Here is a 27,247-nt window from a genome sequence, read left to right as displayed (position 1 = left end):
AGATAATTGATTTGGATAGAAAGCAACCTTCTTGCAGTAATAATATATTTTAAAAGCATTAACCTAGTTCCAATAAAGCAGAACTATAAAAAATAAAAGGGAAAAATGTTAATAGAGCTATTCTGAATTTGGTTACCAGTAATTGCTATTCGCTAATTACTAGACCGTGTTGGTTCAACTATAGATAAGAAAAATTCTATGATTCATTTTTAAAAACAATTACCAAAATATTCACCAAATGAGGAATGCAGCTCAAAACAAAGTGACGTGTCCTGGACTAGGTTATTAGCTTTCTGAGAAAGGCTAGGAAACATACTAACCATCAGTTTTCTCAAATGCATAGTGAGAATTTATAACCAGGGTAACTCTGAAGTCCATCTGAGAGTGGCGATTTAGAAGGTGCAATTAAAATAAATCAGAGAAAAAAAATAAGTCTGTTCATTACAATGATTTCCTAAAAACTTTTATTCCAATATAGTTAACATACAGTGTCATTTAGTTTTAGGTGTACAATAAAGTGACTGAATGATTTTTTTCCTTTTTGTGCAAGTGGAGTGATGTATTTTGCTTCTATGTCTGGTCCCCAAAATTAATTTTTAGGAAATTAAACTATTTCAATATGTTAACAGACACTATCAAGAGTTAGGGAATTTTCAGGATTAAAGTTTCATAATTTTTACAGTATGCCTTTATGGACTGCAAAACTTGTTTGATTATATTGGTAGGCTTATAAAAACAGTTCCATTAAACATCCATTTTCAAAATGAAAGTTCTTTCTAAAAGATAAAAACCTATCTATATATAATGATGCATTAAAAACAATAATTATTCACCATATATTTATATACTTCAATCAGTTTCTTTGGAGTACCTAATACTAATTACTAATGACTAATACTAAGTCATTGATACTTCTCTTAAGAACATATTTCTACATGGTCTTATCGTGAACTATTTTTAAAAAATAAGACTGCTCACAATCCTTCTGAATTTTATGATCAATAATTATGAAATTGTTGACATCTTCAACTTATAGAAAAGATTCTATAGACTGTAATATTTTTAATGAAGAAAACACCCTCTTTACAGTATTAAACAATCTGGTCAGCAAAAAGAAAATTCTGTAGATAGAAGCATATTCTCATCATGCTTTCTTTCATGCTGACATCTGTAAAAATATCAAGCCCATATACTTAACTTTGACCACTCCAATTATTTTAATAATTATTTCTATGAGACAAAACTTTTAAGTCATTCTCTATTAACACTTTTTAAAATATTTCACCAAATTTAGAAAATGCAAAAATTACCTTCTCAATATCATTTCACTCTAATACAAAGTAAAAGCTCCATCAAAGAAAGTCTTTATGTTAGTTGAGATACTGCAAATGACAGAACTTCTAAAGTAAATCTTGAGGTCTTAACATTTAACTTGAAGGGAAAAATTTCAATAACTCCCTGCTTAAAAGATTTGTTTTCAAGAATTGCCATTTGCTAAAATTTTCAGAAGTTGAAGGTTTCTGGCATTCAGTTGGTAAATGCTTTAAAGATTTCCAATTGATTCTGAATCAAAACCTAACAAATAGATGTTTTGCTTACTCCCATCCCCTCCCTTGTTTTTAAAAACGAAAGCCAACATAGGATGGTTAGGTTAATTTACAAAGCAGTTTTTCACAAATCATGTTTTTAGGATCCATTTGGTAATATACAGCAAAAAAACTGTGTGCAAGAGTACATACTGTTATACATAAGTATGTGTTCTCAGTACTAGCTTCATGACAAGAATTCTATAGTCCAATTAAACTATATATATCAAACATCAGTATATTTGAACATTATAATTTTATTTCAATAGACAGAACAAACAGAAATGGTTTATGTGCACCACAACCAATTCTCAAAATGCTTCTCTTCCATAGTTTTCTTAATTTATTAAGAAACTGATTTTACCATAACAACATTTTTAGCAAAACCAAGTAATTTTATCTTCCATGTTGACCTCTTAAATTTACAAGAGCATTTACAACACTTTTGACAGAATAAACTTCCAAAAGCTTTGCTTTGATTCCATTTATAGCACTGACAGAGCAAACATACAAAAGCTTTGAGTGAAAAAAGTCAACCTATTATTGGAATTAATTGATTCTCTATTTTAAAACTAGCATTGTTTAGGTCCTTTTTCTGCTAATGGAGCAAATACAGAAAGAGTTACTGCTTCATTTTTCATATGTGCAAAAGAGAACTTGGAATATAAAATGAAGAAAATCAATTTTTAAAAAGTTACTTAAATGAGATCCTGTATCACAGAGAGCTATGTAAACATCTTCTGTGCCTGTAAATATTTGTGATCTTGAGACACAACCTTCTTAAAATAACTCTTAGGCTTTTTGAATAGATGCTGATGCTTTTTTAAGCAGATACATTTTATCTTTTGGTGGTTGTGTGGTCAGTGATACCACTGCAACTCTCAGAATGGATGGTAAATACTGGTAAACATTTTGTGCATATTAAATACCAAGAAAGAAATTCAGTATTTAGTTAAGTATACACTTCCATTTTTAAGAACTGATTGCTGCTGGAATTTATAACAAAATAAAGGAAGAACTACCAAATAATAATATAAATAGGCTTTAGATTTACACTGCATGATAAATGACAAAAGAAATGAAGTGAGTGTTCTGACCACTCACCAGTGATCTATGGCAGGACTATCTCCTGCACATATTTCATCTATAACCAGCCCTAACCTTCCCACATCTTACTTTGACTCCATCCACTGACAACTTGGGAGTTTCAAGCTTTGCACAGGCCATAGCGTAACCTGCTGGTACAGGTTGCCAGCAGATGAAACACTTCAACATTCATCTCACCACCACTGAAAAAAGGAAGGATTTAGCTTTTTCCTATTTGCCCTGTTAGGGCACAATCAGCACACATTCTGCATGCCGCTCTAAAAGAGAAATTACTTATGTAATATCCCAAAAAGGTTGGAAAAAGAAAGTCTTTCTGATTTAAATGTCTTACATATTAAAATGAAATTGCTTGTTTGTTGCACCTGTGTTTCCATGTCATTAGACAAAACCACAGCAGAGGTTAAAAGTACAATACAGAAGTCTACAAACTTTCTCTGTCCTATTTTAACACAACAATTAATAATAAAAATGAAGAATTTGGAGCAAATCCTAAATTGGATAGGACACACAGACAACAAACCTATATTAAATCTGTCCTGGATAACAGTGGCAAAGAAAGTAAATAATGGTTAAATAAATAATCATGAGCATTTTAAGATAACCAAAGACTGAATCCAAAACCAGATGGGACATTAAATTATTCTTTTAAATAGGTTTTACTTACAAAATTATGAAACAAAAAAATAATACAATGCACCTCAAAAACAGAAACATTAATAACTTGTTAAATTTTGATTATACATTATTTTTTTCTGCTTAGATTAAAGGGATTGTGACTGGTATCAACTAACAGCTAATGCTATCTGACACTACACCAATTACATTCCTTTCAGACTGACTCTAAGTTAGTGGGACATAGGAAAATGACTTTTGGGGAATGCTACATAAAAATTTTAAAAATCATGACTTGAAAAAACTTCTTAAAATATGAGCATTATATTTTTAACTAAACACTCTAACAAGTAATAAACTGATAAATATTCGCTCAAATAGCTTTCTTCAAATGTTTATTAAGTCAGCACAAAATAATAAAAAAGGTATCTCAAAATATAGTCCTAAAATCAGCTGAGATATACTCTTTAAGGAAAATAAAAAAGGACACAGAATTTAGCCATTTAGCAGAGCGAAGACTAATATTAGTTCCATACAGCTGTTATTTTGATAAAGATATTGGCAAATAGTTTGATAAATGAAAGAAAGCTACATAGAATTCTTAACCTATACCAGAGGGAAATCTAAGCAGTACCAGTGTTCCACGTAGTCAATTTCATCATTTTACGACCAACCAGGATGAAATTTCCCGAATTTAAAAGTATCCATATTTTTGTCAACTTGAAAAGTTTTCTGTAAGTTCTTTCCTTATATGCTATATTTGCTTGAGTTTTTTAATGCCAAGAAAATAAATCCCAAAAAAGGGTAGCAATGTTACTACACAGAGCTTGAGCCCCTTTTGCTGTCATGTTAAATCATGCTGGGGGCAAAGACCAATTTCTCCAAAGACTTGAAATCACAGGGCAAGAGATAATTTGTGTCATTATTTTTTTTGTTAAGATTTTATTTATTTACCTATTTAGAATGCAAACTGGGGGGAGAGGCAAGTGGAGAGGGGGAAAGAATCTCAAGCAGATTTCAAGCTGAGTGCAGAGCCCAAAGTGGGGTTCAATTCCAGGACCCTGAGATCATGACCTGAGCCAAAACCAAGAGATTGATGCTCAACTGAATGAGGCACTCAGACACCCCAAGAGGGAACTTGTTTATAACTTCAGGAAGGATCCCCAAAATATAATTATGATTTATGAAATTTCTTACTAAGAATCTTACGAAAGAGTCCAAAAAGCAATACAAAGAAAATATAAGTATTAAAGATACTCAATGATTCACTCTCTTTTCTAATGGCAGAAAAGCAGAAACCTGTCTCACAGAAAATGAGACAGTTACTTAAATGAATTATATTTATACATGTCAATATTTTAAAAACATGGTATTACGAGAAAAAAAGTAGGTTACAAGAGTATGCAACCAAAATTTCAAAACCCACAAACCAGTAACATAGTACACAGATATATACTCGTGTAATGAACATGTAAAACAACACAAGACCGAAGGACACCACCAATATGATAGCAGCTACCAATGGGGAGGAAAATACGGTATGAACAGGAACTTGAGGATTTACTTTTACTTATTATACTTCCTTAAAAAAACAACAATTATGGTGAAAACACTGACTTAATCTTAGTGGTAGATACATATGTATTAATACTATTTTGCACTTTTCTATAGGTTTGCATTATTCTACAAAGAAAAAGAAAAACATGAGTCAAACAGAACAGTTATATTACTTATCACTACATTTAAAAGATTACAGGAAGTTTGAAAGCAAATGCACCCATTATTCACTAATTTTTAACTATTAACCAGTTTAATCAACCCCCAGTTTTCTCTCTCAGACCTCAGTAGACTATTTCAAGGAAGTCATGCTCAACCTTTACACTATGTCTTAAGAGCTACAGAGTTTCAGCAACTTCAGCTGATTTCAAAGTCCTTCAGGTTCTCCACCTGTATAACAGTGAAATTATTCTCCTTGTACGAGTATTCTAATAGCATTTTCTACTCTTGATAATCATATCTAACAATTTTTTCTTCATAGTAAGAGAAATTTTCACCACCCTTTTCTCAGTGGGGTAAACCCAAATGGAGTGTTTTTACTCATGAGAATAGATATTCCAATAAGGGGATTAATTCCCTTACTATAAACGATAATATTCTCTAAGAATAATCCAGCAGCTGGTTAGCAGTAAAAACTAGGAATACAAAAAAGCATAATAACTAACATGGACCAAGCACTAATATGATGCAGGAAATCCTAATGCTTTACCTGGACTGCCTCCTTTAATCTTTTTAATAAATTTGTGAGGTAGAGACAGTAGCATAACCTCTTAATTATTCTGAAAATGTACATTTGTTCCAATTCAGTTGTATAACGTCAATTTTGTGTTTACCTGGGCATGATTTTGTCTGCAAGAAATACTAGGTGAAGCTAGAGAATGGCTACCAGCTGAACTGGGCTTTATAGGATTGACAAAACATACTAACCTCAAACATCTACCTCACAGAAGAAGAGAATTAGTGATATAGAAGACCAAATGATGAAAAATAAAGAAGCTGGGAAAAAGAGAGATAAACTACTACTAGATCATGAAGGGAGAATTCGAGAGAGAAGTGATACCATAAGACGAAACAATATTAGAATAATTGGGATCCCTGAAGAAGAAAGAGAGAGAGGGGAAGAAGGTATACTGGACTAAGTTATAGAGTAGAACTTCCCTAATTTGGGGAAGGAAACAGGCATCAAAATCCAGGAGGCACAGAGAATACCCCTCAAAATCAATAAAAATAGGTCCACACCCTGTCATCTAATATTAAAACTTACTAGTCTTAATGACAAAGAGAAAATCCTGAAAGTAGATCAGGACAAGAAGTCTGTAACATACAATGGTAGAAATATTAGATTGGCAGCAGACTTATCCATAGAGACCTGGCAGGCCAGAAAGGACTGGCAATGATATAATCAGAGCACTAAACAAGAAAAGTACGGAGCCAAGAATACTATATCCAACTAGGCTGACACTGAAAACAGAAGGAGCGATTTAAAAAAACAAACAAACAAAAAAAACCTTCCAGAACAAACAGCAACTAAAAGAATTTACAAACACCAAACCAGCCCTAGAGGAAATATTGAAAGGGGTCCTCTTAGCAAAGAGAGAGCCCAGAAGTAACATAGACCAGAAAGGAACAGAGATAATATACAGTAACAGTCACTTTACAAGCAATACAATAGCACTAAATTCATATTTTTCAGTAATTACCCTAAAGACACAGGATATCAGACTGGATAAAAAACAAGGCCCATCAAAATGTTATCTGCAAGAGACTCATTTTAGACACAAAGACACCTCCAGATTTAAAATGAGCAGGTGGAAAAACATTTACCATGCTAATGGACATCAAAAGAAAGCTAGGATGGAATTCCTTATATCAGAAAAACTAGATTTTCAACCAAAGACTATATAATAAGAGATGAGGAGGGACACTATATTATACTTAAGGGTCTGTCCAACAAGAAGATCTAACAATTTTAAATATCTATGCCTCGGGCGCCTGGGTGGCTCAGTGGATTAAGCCACTGCCTTTGGCTCGGGTCATAATCTCAGGGTTCTGGGATCGAGTCCCGCATCAGGCTCTCTGATCAGCAGGGCGCCTGCTTCCTCCTCTCTCTCTCTGCCTGCCTCTCTGCCTACTTGTAATCTCTCTCTGTCAAATAAATAAATAAAATCTTTAAAAAATAAAAAATAAATAAATAAATACCTATGCCTTTAACATGGGAGCAACCAATTACATAAACCAATTAATAACAAAATCAAAGAAACACAACAATAATACTAGAAGACTTTAACACCCCCCATCACAAAATGGATAGATCAACTAAGCAAAAGATCAACAAGGGAATGAAGGCATTAAATGACACACTGGATGAGAAGGATGTCACTGATATATTCAGAACACTCCATCCAAAAGCAACAGAATACACATTCTTCTCTAGTGCACATGGAACACTCTCCAGAATAGATCACATCCTGGGTCACAAATTAGGTCTCAACAGGTACCAAAAGATCAGGATCATTCCCTGCATATTTTCAGAACACAATGCTTTGAAACTAGAACTCAATCACAAGAAGAAAGTTGGAAAGAACTGAAATACATGGACGCTAAAGAGCATCCTGGGTCAACCAGAAAATTAAAGAAGAATTAAAATATTCATGGACAAAAATGAAAGGAAGACACAAGTTCAAAATCTTTGTGATACAACCTAAACCTAAAGGAGCCAGACAAAGAACAGCAAATAAAGCCTAACCCCAGCAAGAGAAGAGAATAAGGACTAGAGCAGAAGAGAATAAGGACTAGAGCAGAAAACAATGAAATAGAAACCAAAAAACAGTAGAAGCGATCAACAAAACTAGGAGCTGGTTCTTTCAAAGAATTAATAATTTATCCAGGACAGATTTATCAAAAAAAAAAAGAGAGAGAGAGAGAGAGAAAGGACCCAAATAAATAAAATCACAGAGGAAAGAGGAGCGATCACAACCAACACCAAAGAAATGCAAACAATTACAAGAACATATTATAATCAACTATATGTCAACAAATTAGGCAACCCGGAAGAAATGTATGCATTCCTAAAGATGTATACACTACCACAAATGAACTAGGAAGAAATAGAACACCTGAACAGACCCATAACCAGTAAGGAAATTGAAGCAGTCATCAAAAGCCTCCCAACAAAAAAGAGCCCAGGACCAGATGGCTTCCCAGGGGAATTCTACCAAACATTTAAAAAAGAATTAATACCTATTCTCCTGAAACTGTTCCCAAAAAATGGAAATGGAAAGAAAACTTCCAAACTTATTTTATGAGGGCAGCATGACTTTGATCCCAAAATCAGACAAAGGCCCCCATCAAAAAGGAGAATGACAGACAAATATCCCTGATGAATATGGATACCCAAACTCTCAAGTGTCAGGATATAAAATAAATGCACAGAAATCAGTTGCAATTCTACACACCAATAAAAAGACAGAAGGAGAAATTAAGGGGTAGATCCCATTTACAACTGCACCCCAAAACATAAGATACCCAGGAGTAAAATCTAACCAATGGGGCAAAGAATCTGGACTCAGAAAACTCTAGAATACCCATGAAAGAAATTGAAGAAGACGCAAAGAGATGGAAAAACACTCCATTCTCATGGATTAGAAGAACAAATATTGTGAAAATGTCTATGCTACCTAGAACAACCTACGCATTTAATGCAATTTCTATCAAAAAAACAACTTTTTTCACAGAGCTATAACAAATAATACCCAAATTTGTATGGAACCAGGAAAGACCCTGAATAAACAGAAGAGTGTTGAAAAAGAAGAGCAAAGGTTGCAGCATCACAATTCCAGATTTGAAGCTCTATTACAAAGTTGTAATCATCAAGACAGTATGGTACTGGCACGAGAACAGACAGATAGATATTGGAACAGAATAGAGAATCCAGAAATGGATCCTCAACTCTATGGTCAACTAATCTTCGACAAAGCAGGAAAGAATGTCTAACAGAAAAAAAGACAGTCTCTTCAACAAATGGTGTTGGGAAAATTGGACAGCCACATGCAGAAGAATGAAACTGGACTATTTCCTTACACCACACATAAAAATAGACTAAAAATGGATTAAAGACTCAATATGAGATAGAAATCCATCAAAATCCTTGAGAACACAGACAACAACCTCTTTGACTTCAGCTGCAGCAACTTCTTCCTAGAAACATCACTAAAGGCAAGGGAAGAAGGGCACAAATAACCTATTGGGACTTCATCAAGATCAAAAGCTTTTGCATATGTGAAGTGTGTAAACCTGGTGATTCACAGACCTGTACCCCTGGGGATAAAAATATATGTTTATAAAAAATAAAAAATTTAAAAAAAAAAAAAAAAGCTTTTGCATAGCCAACAGCTGACAAAACCAAAAGACAACCAATAGAATGAGAGAAGATGGTTGCAAATGACATATCAGATAAAGGGCTAGTATCCAAAATCTATAAAGAACTTATCACTTTAAGAATTCAATACTTAAAGAATACATAACTCAATAAAGAAATGGACAGAAGAACAGACATTTCTGCAGAGACATCCAAATGGCCAACAGACACATGAAAAAGTACTCAACATCACTCAGCATCAGGAAAATACAAATCAAAACCACCTCACACCAGTCAGAATGGCTAAAATTAACAGGTCAGGAAATGACAGATGTTGGCAAGGATGTGGAGAAAGGGGAACCTTCCTACACCATTGGTGGGAATATAAACTGGTGCAGCCACTCTGGAAAACAGTATGGAGGTTCCTCAAAAAGTTGAAAATACAGCTATCCTATGACCCAGCAATCGCACTACTGGATATTTATCCCAAAGAAACAAATGTGATCCAAAAGAGCATGTGTACCCCAATGTTTATAGCAGCAATGTCCACAGCAGCCAAACTATGGACAGCCAAACTATAGCTAAACTACAGCTGTTTATCAGCAGATGAATGGATAAAGGAGATATTATATATATACATAATGGAATACTATGCAGCCATCAAAAAATGAAATCTTGGGGTGCTTGGGTGGCTCAGTTGTTAAGCAGCTGCCCTCGGCTCAGGTCATGATCCCAGAGTTCTAGAATTCGATCCCCATGTCAGGCTCCCTGCTTGGCGGGAAGCCTGCTTCTCCCTCTGCCATTCCCCCTGCTTGTGTGCTCAGTCTCTCTCTTGCTGTCTCTCTCTTTGTCAAATAAATAAATAAGATCTTAAACAAAAAATAAATCTTGTCATTTGCAATGACATGGATGGAACTAGAGAGTAGTATGCTAAGCAGAGTAAGTCAATCAGAGAAAGACAATTATCATATGATCTCACTGATATGAGGAATTTGAGAAACAAGACAAGATCATAGGGGAAGGGAGGAAAAAATGGAAAAGATAAAACCAGAGAGGGAGATAAACCATAAGAGACTGTTAATCTCAGGAAACAAACTGAGGGTTGCTGGAGTGAAGAGGGATGGGAGGGATGGGGTGGCTGGTTGATGGACACTGGGAGGGTTTGTGCTCAGGTGAGCGCTGTGAATCATGTAAAACTTATGAATCACAGACCTGTACCCCTGAAACAAATAATACATTATATGTTAATTTAAAAAAACAAGATAAGAAATTAAAAAAACAGAATAGTTAAAATATCAATAATTTAACAAAAGCCTAATTGCATTTGCAAAATCTCTCACAGAATTCTAGCAAGTTTTTGTAAAACAGAGTTTCAAAAAAAAACCTTTGGTCTTTTTTCACAGAACTGAACAAAAAAAAATTCCTCTACACTATAAAAAAAAATTAATAACTTAGATCTCAGGTCATGATCTCAGGGTCCCAATAACTAAATAATTCATTAACAATTCTGGAATGCTCACTGAGGTATCTACACCACAGGAAATTCAGATCTACAAATAAATATCAGGACTTCATGGCAAACCAGTCCCTAAGCACCGTGGCTTGGTCTCCTTAATCCATTTTTCAAGATGGCTAAAATAAAAACGAAAACAATTCTTTACATTTAGATCAAGTAAATCATTATAGTCTCTGTGTCATATCCAACAGTTATGAACCATACAACTTAAAAATACTGTCAAGTTCACGGTGATTAAAAACTACTCTTTAATGCTTAGTTTACCAACTCTTTCAAGACCCCTTTTCTTGAGAAATGAGAAACTGGAGAACAGGGCACAACCCTATAGATACTGCCACTCATCTACTTTTATATTTAATCATTTAATAAATAATGAGTTATGTAAAAATGTATATGAAAACTTGGCATGTTTTCTAAATATCATTATGCTTTTACCAGTAGGTGGTGAAGTCAATTTGTGGTTATCTAGAAGTATCATTCTAAAATATACAATAGAACACTCCAGAAACTGAGCTCCAAAACTTCATTTAATAATAAAGCTCAAGAAAGTATGTCCGAGTGCAAGCTATGTTGTCTTCAAATTCAAAAGATATAGAATACACTTCACAATTTCTGAACAAAAAGTACTACTTTTCCATTATTGTTTCCTTATAGCTACAAACACAGCCAAAAACAGAACCTTCATTTAATTGTATAAGACATAACTACTTTAGATCTGGATTAACATTCTAATTTTGTATTAATTTTATAATAACCTAGAAACTAGATACATTGAGAATAGCCAATTCTAGGTGTTATAATGAGTTTCTCAATACTATATCGATTTAGAGATTAGGTTAACATGGTGTTTTATCAATAAACGAGATACAACAAACATAGCTGTTTCATGACTCTCACTGCTCTCCTCTTTTCCTACTTGAGGGGCACCTGGGTGGCTCGGTAAGTTAAGCTCTGCCTTTGGCTCAGGTCATAATCCCAGGGTCTCAGGGTCCAGCCCCACGTCAGACTTCCTGCGAAAAGTGTGCTTCTCCCTCTCTCTTTGTCCCTCCCCCAACACACACTCTCTCTGTTCCCTCTTTCTCAAATAAATAAATAAATAAATAAAATCTTAAAAAAAAAAAAAGTTTTATCCTTCACAAAACCTTCTCTCATTGCTCACCTCATTCTACTTCAGACTTTCAATAACTTTCTCCTCTGAAATTCCACTATATCTTAATACTTCTATTATAGTGGTTACCACATACTATTTCAGTTATGTTTTTCTCCCTATTAGACCAGAACATTATCTCTCTGCACCACTACCTTCTAATACAGAAACTTAAAGAAACAGACACCTAGTAATTGTTGAATGGACAAACTAATGCATGAACAGACCTTAGCTACTTCATTAAAGAGGAAAGTAGGTGTCACATAGGTAGACTAAGATTTAGACTCTTACCTGTCTGGAGTTGGTCAAATACAATTTTGCTCCCAGATTTAAAATCTGAAGTTTTACCAGATCATCTTCACTCGTGAAGCTTTTAGCCATCTTCCTCAAAACATCAGGGGCAATTTTAGGAACTCGTTCACAGTTTTCTCCAATTAGCCAAAGAATACTTGCTCTAGCCACAGGAACCTAACATGAGAAGCAGATTATATAGTTACAAATAAGATAATCACACTCACTCCTTGACAATAACATAGAAAAGGCTCTAAATATAATAAAGGTTTTATATCTACTCATGTAATATGTATACCCAGGAAGTGTATTTTATTTTATTTTTTTTAAGATTTTATTTATTTACTTGAGAGAGAGACAGTGAGAGAGAGCATGAGCAAGGAGAAGGTCAGAGAGAGAAGCAGACTCCCCATGGAGCTGGGAGCCCGATGCAGGACTCGATCCTGGGACTCCAGGATCATGACCTGAGCTGAAGGCAGTCGTCCAACCAACTGAGCCACCCAGGCATCCCAGGAAGTGTATTTTAGTTATGGGTTTTCCTTAGTTATCAAGGAATTGATCATCAAAACTGATTTCAGAGATAATGCCTTAGAAAACATTCACAGAGAAAAAACCATTTGTCTAGAATCTTGATTCCATCATAGATGTGCAAGTTCATGCACATTTGTTTATGCATTACTGGTGCTGTTTTTGTCCTATAATAGCAGAGGTAAGTACAGTTGATCCTTGAACAATACAGGTTTGAACTATAGTGAGTCTTTACTAACGACTTTTTTCAATAAATACAGCATAATACTGTAAATGTATATTCTCTTCTTTATGATTTTCATAATATTTTCTATTTTCTGGCTTATTTTAAGAACTCAAGTTTGTAATACATGCAACATACAAAGCATGTGTTAATCAACTGTTTATGTTATTGGTAAGGCTTCTAGTCCACAATAGGCTATCAACACTTAAGTTTTTGGGGAGTCAAAGTTAAACCTGGATATTTCATTGTAGGAAAGAGGGTGTTAAAGCTGAAAATATTCAGTATACAGCAATTTTAGAAAAGGTTTGCTGACTTCTGCTCAAGGGCACTGGTTAATAAACCTCAATGCCCATAAAAAAATCATCCAGAATTCTTACTAAAACTACAGGGTGTTGGTATCAGGTCCAGGCAGTAGCTCTGTTATGGGGCCCAGGAATTTACATTTTATGAAGCATCACAGATGATTTCTAAGATGGGAGGCCTGCAAACCATGTTTTGAGAATCCACTGGATAACAGAAAGAAAGAAATAGATTCATTAAAGACCATGATTTCAAATTAAAACTCTTACTATCCTCTATATATTTGCATCTACAGTACTGGGGATATATAAAACTGACAAAATCATCAAAGTATATTTATAAAAAATCATGAATCCTGGTCTATTATTTGGTCATCAACAAAAGAAACAGGGATAAGATAAATCTGCCTGATACTATATTTTGGCATTTTATTTTTTAATAAAGTACATTTCAATATAATTTGTTTTTTTTTTAATTGCTTTGCTACAAATTGGAAACCATCCATCAGCACCATTAAGACCAACATTTTAGAGTATGCAAATTAGTTTTATTACTATTTGTTTATTTGTATCCTTTCTTACTCCAAAAGAGATTTGAAGGGGTATGTAAATTAGTTTTTGTGAACATTTTCACCTACTATAGAAAATCTGCTTTTCATAATAAATGAAAAAGCCAATGACTATCATTAAGAGGTAGCATCACAAGAAGAGATAATAGTCTTTTTATGAAATCCTTTCCAATTCCTCAAATAAAGTCCTAATATTTTCACTACAGTTTCACAGGTGTACAGGGCATAAGTGCTGAAGAAGAAAGGGAGAGTAGGGACCTCTGCACAACTAAAATTTTATTTTTATTTTTATTTTTAATTTATTTTAAAATTTTTTTTTTATTTGACAGAGATCACAGGTAGGCAGAAAGGCAGGCAGAGAGAGAGGAAGGAAAGCAGGCTTCTTGCTGAGCAGAGAGCCCGATGTGGGGCTCGATCCCAGGACCCTGGGATCATGACCTAAGCTGAAAGCAGAGGCTTTAACCCACTGAGCCACCCAGGCGCCCCTGCACAACTAAAATTTTATTGCAATATCCACCACCTCAAATTCTTTCAAAACACTCATTTTATGAAATAGTATAAAATTACTAAGACATTCCTTTTTTTTTTTTAAGATTTTATTTATTTGACAGACAGAGATCACAAGTAGGCAAAGAAGCAGGCAGAGAGAGGAGGAAGCAGGCTCCCTGTTGACTCAATCCCAGGACCCTGGGATCATGACCTGAGCGGAAGGCAGAGGCTTTAACCCCTGAGCCACCCAGGTGCCGCTACTAAGACATTCCTAACTTGGGTGTTTCACCAGAAGCAAAATGAGGTCATCTGAAAGATTTAAAACCAAAGTATATATTTTCACATATTATGACAATAGCATTATCTATAAATTAATATTAGAATGAGCTTAGTAACAGAGAAGAAATCACAATATTCATGTAATAAGTTTAGTAAGTATAAATAATACATATAATAATAAATGCTATTATAAATCTATTCATGAAGTATGATAAAACTGATATCCTTACTGTATACTGACTGTGGAAAGAGGTTATTTCTAATGTTCCAAAGGCTACATTGCATTAAAACCTTAATCCCAATCTATTATTTTAAATTGGGCTAAAGAATAGTAATTGAGTGGTACATTAAATTTTCTAGTATGAAGCAATTTAAGTTGCCTGACTCCATGAAAGGTACCTCTAAATAAAAATATATGTACAGGGGCACCTGGGGTGGCTCAGTGGGTTAAGCCTCTGCCTTCAGTTCGGGTCATGGTCTCAGGGTCCTCGGATTGAGCCCCACATCGGGCTCTCTGCTCAGCGGGGAGCCTGCTTCCTCCCTCTCACTCTGCCTGCCTCTCTGCTACTTGTGATCTCTCTCTGTTAAATAAATAAATAAAATATTTTTTAAAAAAGAATATATGTACAACTTCAGATTTTGGTTATGCTAGATTTACTTTTCTTAAATATTTTATTATATACTACTGGTATAAAAATTAGAATTCTAGGACATTCTAACCTACAGTCACACTTTAAGTAATTTTCTTCTGGTAACACAGTTATAATTCTTTTTTGCAATTAAGACAATTTCAAAAAGTTTTAAGAGATTGTTTATATTCCTACTTATTAATATACTAAGATTAAAATAATATTTAAACACTCTAAACATTCATAATGCATACATTTAAAACACAATTCTTTGGGAAAAATGAAAATCAATAAATTGTAATGCTCACAATGAAGAATCTCAAGACAGTGGTGGTAGAGGGCAGGGTAATATTCAGAGGTTCTAGAACTGAGGTAATTAAACTTCCAAGTAAGCATATTAAAAACTTCAGAAAACTCCACAACAGGAAATAATACCAATATAAAATATATTTATACCAAATTCTTGGTGACAGCAATTTACTAAAAAGCTTAGGAAATTGACAAGCCCAGTGTTTCTGTATGTTTGGCTGCAACCAGAATCCTAAGATTTTCAAATCCCAGCCCTACCTTTCTCTCCCAATTAAGTTACAGGACTCCCATTTGTAAACCACTGATAATATGATTCATAGCATCACCACTCTCAAAGATTTAAAATCAAAAAATTAGTCACTTTTTGTTCTCCATGGTCTTTTCAATCACAGAATGAACAGGACCACTGAGCTAAAACCAAACTAATAATACACATATACATATGCATAAGACAGAATACTTTTATTATGAACTTCTGCTTTTCAATATTTTCAAAGACAAGCTGGATTGTAAATGACTTTGATTCTTTATTCTAAATGCCCTGATCAAGTGGTTCTAAGTACACTTTTTCAACCTTCTACAAGAAAGCAGTTTCCACTGTCATTTTAACCCATTAACTTGCCTATAAAAAATATGATTCCTAGCTGAACACAGCAGTTATAGAGTTTACAGATCACCCTGTAAGCAGTTTAATGTAAAAGTTATTATATTTCAACACTAGCCACTGCACAATGCAGTAGTATAAAATAAATCCTGCAACATCAATTTTATTTATTTAAATTTGTCAAAGGGAAAATCAGTAAACATCTAAACAAACTGCATAAAACTAACAAATCATATCCAATATTCTGTATCTGGACTCAATATGCATTAACACTATAACATGAATTAAGTTGGGGCAAAAGGGCAAGGCTAGTTACCTTGTGAAACGGCAGGCATTCAGGGAGGCACCAGGGCAAGAACTACATAAAGTGCTATTTCAATACTACTCAGTAATCTTCACAAAATAACATCTTTTAATTACTCTCTTATGATATTAAGTCCTTATGTGTCCCATAAAACATTGTATGAAACTCTGATGTAGCATGCATTTTATTCTGGAAAAACTGCTCTACAAGCAGTCTTTACTAGACATGAAGTACAGTTCAAAGGATAAATATCCACAATCAAAACATGTAAGTTGGCTGTACTCCCTACACAGATATAACTTATTCAGTCTGAATTTAAAAAGTAGAATCTAAATTTTAGTTCTCATATTTTCAACTATGTCACTTAATAAATAGTAACTTAATAAATAACAAATGGAATCAAAATCTCGAAACAACAAAATCTAAATTCCTTTTTTAAAAAAATCACATAGTTAACATCTACTGAGTTCTTACCATGCAACTGGCACTGTTTTAAGACTTTACCTGTTTTCTCAGTCTATTATATAACACAAAAAAACCTGAGAAAGTAGGCTCTACTATCATTCCCACTTGATATATGACAAAACTGGGGCACAAAGAGGTTAAGAAACATGTCCAGCATCTTACAGCTTGTCAGTGGTGGCAGTAAGACTGGAAGTCCAAGTCTGAATCCAGAGTTCACCATGGCTACTGGACAGAGACAAAATGAGTATTTTATACTAGGAAAAATACCAGCCAGCAAGGCAGGAAGACCGGTTCTGGTCCTGGATCAATCATGTAAGTCATGGAGACAAATAACTTGACATCAGTAGGCCTCATTTACTCATTAATCAAATGAAGGATTACTCCTTTGGCCCAGTTCTTCTGCTATGGTGTATACTGGCTCCTTTATGGCCTTGTCTGAAGCTTTTCCAAGAGCTGGCTTTTCAGGAGAGCTCTAGGCCATTCTCTTGACAATTCCTGCATGTATGCATGTGGGGCATTTCCCCCACCTCCTTAGATCTTTTGTTCTATGGATAAGATGGCCAGAATGGAAAGAGATCTGGCTATCATTTTTGTTACCCCTCCTGGAGGGTAGATGAGCCCAGGATTCTATCCTGATAAAGTGGCTTAAGCATTGAGAGAAAACAGGGTCAAAGTGTCTTCTTGTCCTTTGACATTGTCCAGATTGGCTCTTTCTAACCAGTACTGGTTTAAGATATTAGCCCTGGAAGTAGGGTGAAATATACATAAATTCAGGAAAAAAGGTCTCCTTTGAGGCTCTCAGATTTACCTTTCCATTTCAGAATCAATCACTTACCCACATTTAAGAGTCGTTAAGTGCTTGGTCAGAATAATAAAGCCCTGTTTCCTTTTCCACATGTCTGTTACTCTTTAAATAAACAGCTCTCTTGAATATTTGGAGGAAAAAGATTCTAGGGATTCAGTCACTCCCCATTCCTGACTTTGAAGTTGCTATCAGTTATACCCCTCACCACCTTCTTCTGGCATAACTTCTACCACCAATCCCTAATCATTTTTAGGATTCTGCATTACAAACTATCTTCCTTGTCCCACTTTCAAACACTTCAACTTCTTCAGATACATTAAGTAAACAGTAACAACTCATCACCTTTTAATTCTCTAAAATTTCACAATTTTGCTATAGAACTATATATAGTTTTCTTTTAATTATTTGAATCTCCCTTTGAATCACATGCCCAACTTGTTCACTTTTGCTTTCTCTCTTTGCCTTATCAAAATCAGGAGGGGTAGGGCACCTATGTCTGGGAGGCTCTGTCAGTTAAAGGTCCCAATCTTGATTTTGGCTCAGGTCATGATCTCAAGAGTTGTGGGATCCAGCCCCATGGTAGACCCCATACTCAGCAATGAGTCTACTTCTCTCTCTCATCCTCTCCCTCTGCCCCTCCCCCCACTTGCATGCTCATGCACTCTCTCTCAAATAAATAAATAAATAAATCTTTTAAAAAAGAATCAGGAGGGGTTATCTACTTTATTGGCTTCCCAAAGAAGATTTAAGATGCATTTATCAATTTCAATGATCTCTTTTTGGTATCCTATTTTACAAAATCAACTTTGATCCCTTTTAGACTTTCATGTTTTATTTCACTGTTGTTTTCCAAGTTTCTTTTTTTTTTAAGATTTTTTAAAAATTTATTTATTTGACAGAGATCACAAGTAAGCAGAGAGGCAGGCAGAGAGAGGGGGGAAGCAGGCTCCCCTCTGAGCAGAGAGCCCGATGTGGGGCTCGATCCCTGGACCCTGAGATCATGACCTGAGCCGAAGGCAGAGCCTTAATCCACTAAGCCACCCAGGTGCCCCTCTTTGTCAAATTTCTTAAGACAAACACCAAATCCTTTTATTTCTGGTCTCTTTACGTTAAAAATGGTAGCATTGACCACTTTAGCCATACCCCACACATTTAAAACAAAGTGTTTTCTTTTCCTGTATTTTATATAAAGCTTGTATTTTTTTCTTTTAAACCTTCTTTCACCTAGAAGTATATTTCTTACTTCAAAATTTTTCTGGTACCCTTTCAGATTAATTCTAATTTTACTGCTTAAAACATAAAATCTTTAAGTTTTCTTTATGTCCAAGTACATTCTTGATTTTTTGTAAACTGTTTAATGAATACACCCATAAAAGTGGGTATTATCTGTTCAAGAAATATAAAATTTTACCTACAGGACTGAAACAAATATGTATTCTATTTTTTAATTACTCTTTATCTTTATGTGCATATCTTACTCAACATCTGGATATATCAAAATATGAGAGAAGCATATTAAAGTCATCCACAAATTTCTCCTTGCATTTTTTTCTTTCCCTTTTCCCCCCTTTTCTTTTTTTTTTTTTTTAAGATTTTATTTATCCATTTATTGGAGAGAGAGAGAGCGCACGCACAAGCAGAGGGAGAGGGAGAGGGAGATGCAGGCTCCCCACTGAGCTGGGAGCCTGATGTGGGGCTTGATCCCAGGACCCTGGGATCATGACCTGAACCGATGGCAGATGCTTAACAGACTGAGCCACCCAGGCGCCCCTCTCCTTGCATTTCTAATGGATATTTCCATTATCTATTTATTTGGTTGCCATATTTTTGTGTGCATATAGGTTTATGCCTCTCAGTTTCTTTGTAATTTGTCTTTTTTCATTGTATAATGTTCTTTTTTATCTTCCTGCCTTTTTAAAAAAAGGTTTTGTTTATTTTGAGAGAGAGAGAGAGAGAAACAGAGAGAGCAAGCACCAGCAGGGGGAGGGGCAAGCAGACTCCTTTATGAACAGAGAGCCCAATGCAGGGTTTGATCCCAGGACTTCAGGATCATGACGTGAGCAGAAGGCAAAAACCTGACTGAGCCACTAGGCATCCTTCCTTCTGCTTTTAATTAATTTTAAAATCTCACTTTCTTGTTCATCTTCACTTAATATCTCATTTCTTATCTTCTTTTTTCAATCTTTATCACTTTGATTAAGGTGTTATAATTATAAATGGCTAGCTTTTGTTTTTCACTCCAATTTGAAAGTCAGTCTTTTAATGAGAGAATTAAGTCCCTTAATTAAGGGTAGGATATACTTGGATTTTTACCCTTCTACCTTACTTTATTATTTTTAAAAATTTATTATTTATTTTACAATTGTTTCCATTTTTCCCCTTTGAATTTGAAATTCCTATCATACTTCCATATTCCACTAACCATATCTTCTGACAAAAACAAAAACAAAAAACAGGCTTCTGAGTTCATTCTGAGTTAATTTTTGTGAGTGGAATGAGACAATTTTCCAGTTTCATTGTGCTCCATGTGTTGCTCTAATTCTCCCAGCACCATTTGTTGAAGAGACTATCCTTTTCCCATTGGGTATTCATGAATATTAGTTTGTTGACCATAAATGTCAGGGTTTAATTCTAGGCTCTATATTCTGTTGCATTGGTTTTTATGCCTATTTTTGTGCGAGTACCCTATTACTTTTATTACTATAGCTTTGTAGTATGGTTAGAATCAGGGAGTGCAATACCTTCAGAATTGTTATTTCTTTTTCTCGGGATTTTTTGCCTATTTGGTGTCTTTTGCAGTTCCACACAAGTTTTAGGATTGTTTCTTCTATTTCTGTGAAAAATGTGTTTTGTGTTTTGATGGGGATTACATTAAATGGCTTTAAGTAGAATGGCCATTTTAACAATATTAATCTTTCTCTTCCATCAATGTGGGTTGTCTTTACTTATACAGATCTTCCATTTTTTTTTTAAGATTTTATTTATTTATTTGACAGAGATTTATCTGCCAGAGACAGGCAGAGAGGCAGGCAGAGAGAGAGAGAGAAGCGGGCTCTCTGAGGCTCGATCCCAGAACTCTGGGATCATGACATGAGCAGAAGGCAGAGGCTTAACCCACTAAGCCACCCAAGCACACCAGATCTTTCACTTTCTTATTGAAAATTTATTCCTACTCATTTTATTGTTTTGATTCTATTGTGAAGGGGATGGTTTAATTTTTCAGATGCTTCATTTCCTGTAAAGGAATGTAACTGATGTCTCTATGTTATTTTGTACCCGGCCTTGTAACTGAAATCACTGGTTAATTCCAACAGTATTTTGACTAACTCTGGGGATCTGCTATATATAGGATTGTATCCTATATCATATTCTTGCTCCTGATCTCAGGGAAAACGTTTTCTATTTTTTCCCAATGAGTATAATGTTAGCTGTAGGTATGTCATATTCAGCCTTTACTATGTTGAGATACATTCCTTCTACAACCAATCCATTAAGGATTTTTATCATGAAAGGATGTTATATTTTGTCAAATGCTTTTTCCTGACTCTATTCAGATAATCATGTGATTTTTGTCTTTCAGCTTATTAAAGTGATGTATTGAATTTATTGACTTGTATACAGTGAACCATCTTTGCATGCTAAGGATAAATCAGATTTGGTCATGGCGTATAATCCTATTAAAGTGTTCCTGAATTCAGTTTGCTATTATTTTGCTGAAATTTTTTCCATCTTTATTCATTAGGGATACCGGTCTACAGCTTTCTTCTCCTGTGGTATCCTATTGCAGAATGGGTCTGGAACTGTCCCTTCCTGCTCATTATATTGGAAGAGTTTGAGGATTAGTGTTAATTCTTTCTTTAAATATTTGGTAGAATTCTACTCTTGGTAGGTTGCGTGTTTCTAAAAATGATACCCATTTCTTCTAGATTATGTAATTTGTTGGCATATAATTGTTTATAGTGGTCTGATAATTCTATATATTTCTGTAGTATCAGTTTTAATGTTTCCTCTTTCATTTCTAATTCTACTCTTGGTAGGTTGTGTGTTTCTAAAAATGGTACCCATTTCTTCTAGATTATGTAATTTGTTGGCATATAATTGTTTATAGTGGTCTGATAATTCTATATATTTCTGTAGTATCAGTTTTAATGTTTCCTCTTTCATTTCTAATTTTATCTATTTATTTTTTCTTTCCCTTAGTCTAGCTACAGGTTTGTCAGTTTTGCTTATCTTTTCAAAGAACCAGCTCTTAGTTTTATTGATCCTTTCTGTTATTTTTCTGGTCTCTATTTCATTTATTTCTACTGTTATACTTCTTATTTTTCTTCTTCTGCTGGCTCTGGGTTTTAATTAAATGTAGTTCTTTGAGATATAAAGTTAGGTTGTTTTTTGAGATATTTCTAATTTCTTAATATGTGTGTTCATTGCTATAAATTTTTCTCTCAAAACTGCTTTTGCTGGATACCATAATATTTGATATATTGTGTTTTCATTTTCACTTATTTCAAGATAATTTTTTTTTCTTTTAATTTCCTCTTCAACTCAGTGGTTGTTTAGGAGAGTGCTGTTTAGCTTTCACATACTTGTATACCTTTTTGCTTTCCTCTTATTGTTGATTTCCAGCTTCATACAATTATTGTCAGAAAAGAAAGTTGGTATGGTTTTAAGCTTCCTAAATTTGCTAATATCAAATCTACTCTCTTAATCCCTATATCTCTCATACACGGTTTCTGAGAGGTCCTGGCTTTGATAATTAGAATCAATAATGAGAGTAGATATAAAGACAAAGAACACTCTGGTGAGAGATTTGGTGGGAGCTCAGATGCTAACAGACTCCTGTGAGTGTTATTCTTAGCTTTAAGATACACATATAACTGCCCTACGAGCTTTACTAAGACCTTGAGGGAAAGAAAATTTTGCTACCAGAGATATTAAATATTGATCCTGATGCAGCTTCCAAACTCTGCCTTAAACCACACAAATACAATCCCTCTGAAGAGACTCAGTATACATTACCCCATCTTCAAAGATGAAAATAATGTATTTCCCCCTAAACTACAACCCTATCACTTATAGAACATTAGTTTTAAACTTTAAACAACAATGGAAAAAAAAAAAAAAAAACTTTAATTGAAGGGACAGACATAGTGAAGGGCAAACACAATGGAAAAGAGTTTGAAGAAAAACCAGAAAGAAGCCATGGAGAATGTTTCAAAAGGGAAGAAGCAGTATGTGAAGTCAAATGCTAACAAAAGATCATGAAAGACACTGACAGCAAATTATCCACTGGGTTTAATAAGAAGATAGTCAATGACACTGGAAAAGTCAGTGTTAGTGGAGTCAGGGAAGTCAAAATCAGACTGAGACAGACTGAGGAGCTCTGAAAAGAGGAAATAAAATTAGAAAAAGGGAATGAAATAGGACCTAAATAATAGACAGGAGACACTTATATAATACCACTATGTGCCAGGAAATATTCTTAAGAGCATGACACATATTAACTAATTTAATATGTACAAAATATCAGGTTTTGTTTTCATTTACTACGACCATTTTAAGATTGGAAAAGTATGGAGATTTTAATATAAAAGCACAGAGTGAATAAGCAGTGGAACAAAGTTAATATTTATTTTTTAATTTTATTTTTTAAACACAATTTCAGATTTATAGAAAAGCTGGAAGAATAAAAACAACCTCTGAATACCCTTCACCCAGATTCCTCAAATGTCATCACTTTACTATATTTGCTTTAGTTTTCTATATATACACAGATATTTTGTTTCCTAAATTGAAAGAAGTTGTAGATTTATCCTTAAACATCAAAATACATCATTGCAAACTTTGTAATTAAAGGAATGCTCTTACATTGCTATAGTAAAATGATTTAAAAATTAGAAACTGAAATACTGAACCAATACTACTACCTAATCTACAGATTTATTGAGATTTGACCGATTGTCCCTACCAAATCTTCCCAAATCCTTCAGAGAAAAAGAAAATTAAAAAGTATGTGTTGCATACTTTTAAACTCTCTCAACAGGAAACAGTTCCTGAGTTTTTCTTAACATTTCATGACATAGGCATTTTTAAGGAGTGTAGCATTTTGTAGCATATTTTGTAGCATACTCCCATTTGGGTTTGTCTCATGTTTCTTCTTCCTCTTTTTTTTTTTTTTTAATTTTATCTTATTTTTTCAATGTTCCAGCATTCATTGTTTATGCACCACACCCAGTGCTCCATGCAATACGTGCCCTCCATAATACCCACTACCAGGCTCATCCAAACCCCCACCTTCCCTAGCAAAACCCTCAGTTTGTTTCTCAGAGTCCACTGTCTCATGTTTCTTCTTGATTATATTCAAGTCATTCACTTTTGCAAAAATTCAACAGACCTGATGTTAAGTTCTGTCCACTACATCATATCGGGTGGTGTTTAATTACATTGCTGGCAATGTAAACCATGTTCATTTGGTTCAGGTAACACCTGCAAGGTTTCTCCATTATAAAAGTTAATAGTCTTTAATTTATGTTTTGTAATTAAGTATCATATGAGAATATACTTTGCAACTATACAAATATCCTCTGACTACCTGAACTTTTACCCCCTATTTTTTACCATTTGTTAATGAGTCTTACCTCAGTCTATTATTATTGTGATGGCTTGCAAATGGTGATAGTCTAATTTCATCATTCCTCCTACATTTATTTGCTTTGTACTGTAAGAAAGAGCTTTCCCTTCTCCCTTAATCATTCATTCATTCATTCATTCATCCCAGTGTGGTCTCAACAGAGTCTTACCCTATTCAATAGGCCATAATCCTTTTACTATAATTTATTTTGCTTTCCAAATTGGCCATGGGGAGCCCCTTCAAGCTGGCTTTTGTGTCTTTCTGACACATCTCTACCATTCTGTGAGCATTTCCTTGCTTTTTTTGCCCAACAAGATGTTCCCAGATCATCTTATTCTTTCCTTGCCCTTGTTCTAAAATCAGCCATTTCTCTAAGCAGCCCTGTCCGTCCGTCAAAGGGTGAATGAAATTTAAAAACCAAGGTCTACCAAAAAGGAATGCAGTACTACATTCCAGAACATGCACAAACTTTGAAAACATACTAAATTAAAGAAGCTAGACACAAAAGGCCATTTGACATATGATTCCATTTATATCAAATGTCCAAAATAAGCAAATCCATAGAGACAAAGTGGATTTGTTAGCTGACAAGGGCTGGACTAAAGGGAGAATCGGTTTTACTGGAATGATGAAAACATACTGGAATGTATGTTGTTGCACAACCTTACGAATACACCAAAAACTGCTATATTATGTGAGTGTATATTATGGTATAAAATTATATCTCAGTTTAAAAAAAAAAAACCAATATCTAGGCACTAGGTGTGTTCATTTGTATTGAGGCATTACTGCATGCAGGCCCTCTCAAAAAAATAAATAATTGTATACCCAATACACACATTCATATGCATATACATAAATGTGTGAACACACACATTTACACACTCACATGCATCTACAATTTATAAAGTCATGAAGTTTACACTGAAATCTCCACTTCCAATCTAACAATGCAGCATTTATTGCATCTTTCCCCTTTTCCAGATTTGTAATTCCCTTCCACAACAGTGTAAAATCTCAGAACCAGGATTTGAATCCAGATAGTTAAGTTCTCTTAGCCACCGCATCTTAAGATGTCCATTATCTTAACAACACTATAATTTATTGACTAAAACCTAGTTAAATTCAAAAAGATCACTTAATTGGTACTCACAGTTATACTGTCCAAGAGTTTAGCCATATGTTTAATAATTTCACCATGTTGTGCAGGTTGCATTTGCAGTAATTTCTTAATAACAACTACACTTTCAGCAACAACTATTTCTGAAAAAGAGAAATTATTCACATTAAATATGTATAATACAATTCAAATGCAATATTCCTGGTAAAATATGAATTTAAGTTAGCAAAATATTCTACATGTCTCAAATGACTAGGTGTAATCTATAACCACGAGTAAATTTCCAACTTTGGGGGTGAATACTATCTTAAGCAGAGGAGTATACTTTTAATTTCTAACTTCTGTTGTTGCCTCCGAACTTCTGATATCCCCTTCCAATACCCGCCTCTTTGAATGAGAAAAGCAACACGAGATTAGATTTTGCTGCTCACCATAATATTCAAGTGTCTTTAAGCTTTTAACTATAACTTTCAAATACTTGATTTCTACCATAAGATGGTAATCAAATAGCCACCATGTAAGTTATTTGGTTCCTATCAACTACATAATGGGAATAAAACACCTACAATCTAAATAACTTTTTTTCCAATTCTAAAGAAAACAGCTAACTAAAACCAAAAAAATTCCTTAAGGGATATGTCCAGAAAAGTAAGTATTGAAGATCATTAATGGTAAGAAGGGTGTTACTATAGAAATAGCACTGACTTCAGAGCCAGAAAGGGTGGGCTTATGTGCTGGATTGTTTCCATTTGTCCAGTGACTCCACTCTCTCTGCCTTTCCTGACCCACTCTTTGTCCTCTGCAGATTGCATCAACTAGACTCCCTTGTCCCTGGCTTCCAGCTATGTTTAGCTGATAGGACATACTAGCAGGAGATCAAGGGGGCAGAAGAAGAGAATTTTTGCTATCATGGACCTCTACTACCAGGTTTCCCTGGCAATGTGTACATTCTTCTACTGATAGTTTCAGTGCTTCTGAATGGTTCTCGCCTGCTGAACTGTTCACACTCCTTACACCCCTTTCCTTCAGCTCTAGATATGATAAAGGGGCTTCCCATAGTCAGTAACCTGTTAGCCTCTGGACGTTATATCATACCTTCTTGGTTTCTCTTAATCCTGCCCACATCCTATAAATAGTTCCTTCAGGGGCACCTGGGTGGCTCAGTGGATTAAGCCTCTACCTTCGGCTCAGGTCATGATCTCAGAGTCCTGGGATCCAGCCCCGAATCAGGCTCTCTGCTCAGCGGGGAGTGTGATTCCCCACCCCCCTGCCTGCCTATCTGCCTACTTGTGATCTCTCGCTGTCAAATAAAATCTTTGAAATAAATAAATAAATAAATAGTTCCTTCCTTAAATTCTCTTCAATCATACCTTTTAAGTATGCCATCTGTTTCTTGCCAGAGCAAGAAATATATTTCTTATTATATATAATATATAACATTAACTCATATAATAAAACTAATATATATATTAGTAAATCTATAACTAATAATATTATTATTATAATCAACTAATATAATAATTGGTCCTGGGAGTGACTCCAAAGGAAGCAGTTCCTGAAACTGGGATTCTGAGATTGAGTTATCACACTGAAGTGGCTAATTACTAGTCCAGAGTTACATTTTTGGTGGTACCAGCAGATAACTGTAATCCAATTAGATTACAATTTAGAGAACTTATGGAATGATTCTTATATAAACAAATACTAATGCTACTGAAGCCAAATAAATAAGTCTACAATGCCTTAACTTATTATTTTGACATTTTTTATTAATAGGGCTTCATGGACATTAGAAATTCCCCTGGCATACACTACAAATGTGC

General features: G+C 34.5%; 1 protein-coding gene across 6 annotated transcripts in view; it reads right to left on the bottom strand.

The window, feature by feature from the left end:
* AP3B1 (adaptor related protein complex 3 subunit beta 1) overlaps positions 1-27,247 on the bottom strand; it is a 352,907-nt gene that overhangs the window by 115,269 nt on the left and 210,391 nt on the right. For all 6 annotated transcript variants that reach the window (XR_006604977.1, XM_004766831.3, XM_045074384.1 and 3 more), the window contains 2 exons: positions 25,458-25,567; positions 12,174-12,350 (listed from right to left, as the gene is read on the bottom strand). Coding sequence is in view for 5 of the 6 variants with exons in the window: in XM_004766831.3 (XP_004766888.1) it covers positions 12,174-12,350; positions 25,458-25,567 (287 nt within the window). In the remaining variant the exon portion in view is untranslated. The remainder of the gene's footprint in view (positions 1-12,173; positions 12,351-25,457; positions 25,568-27,247) is intronic.

The sequence above is a fragment of the Mustela putorius genome, unplaced genomic scaffold, assembly GCF_011764305.1.
Source record: "Mustela putorius furo isolate JIRA1106 unplaced genomic scaffold, ASM1176430v1.1 tig00537350_pilon_pilon_pilon, whole genome shotgun sequence".
Lineage (NCBI taxonomy): Eukaryota > Metazoa > Chordata > Mammalia > Carnivora > Mustelidae > Mustela > Mustela putorius.
This window is presented reverse-complemented; position numbering and strand designations above follow the sequence as displayed.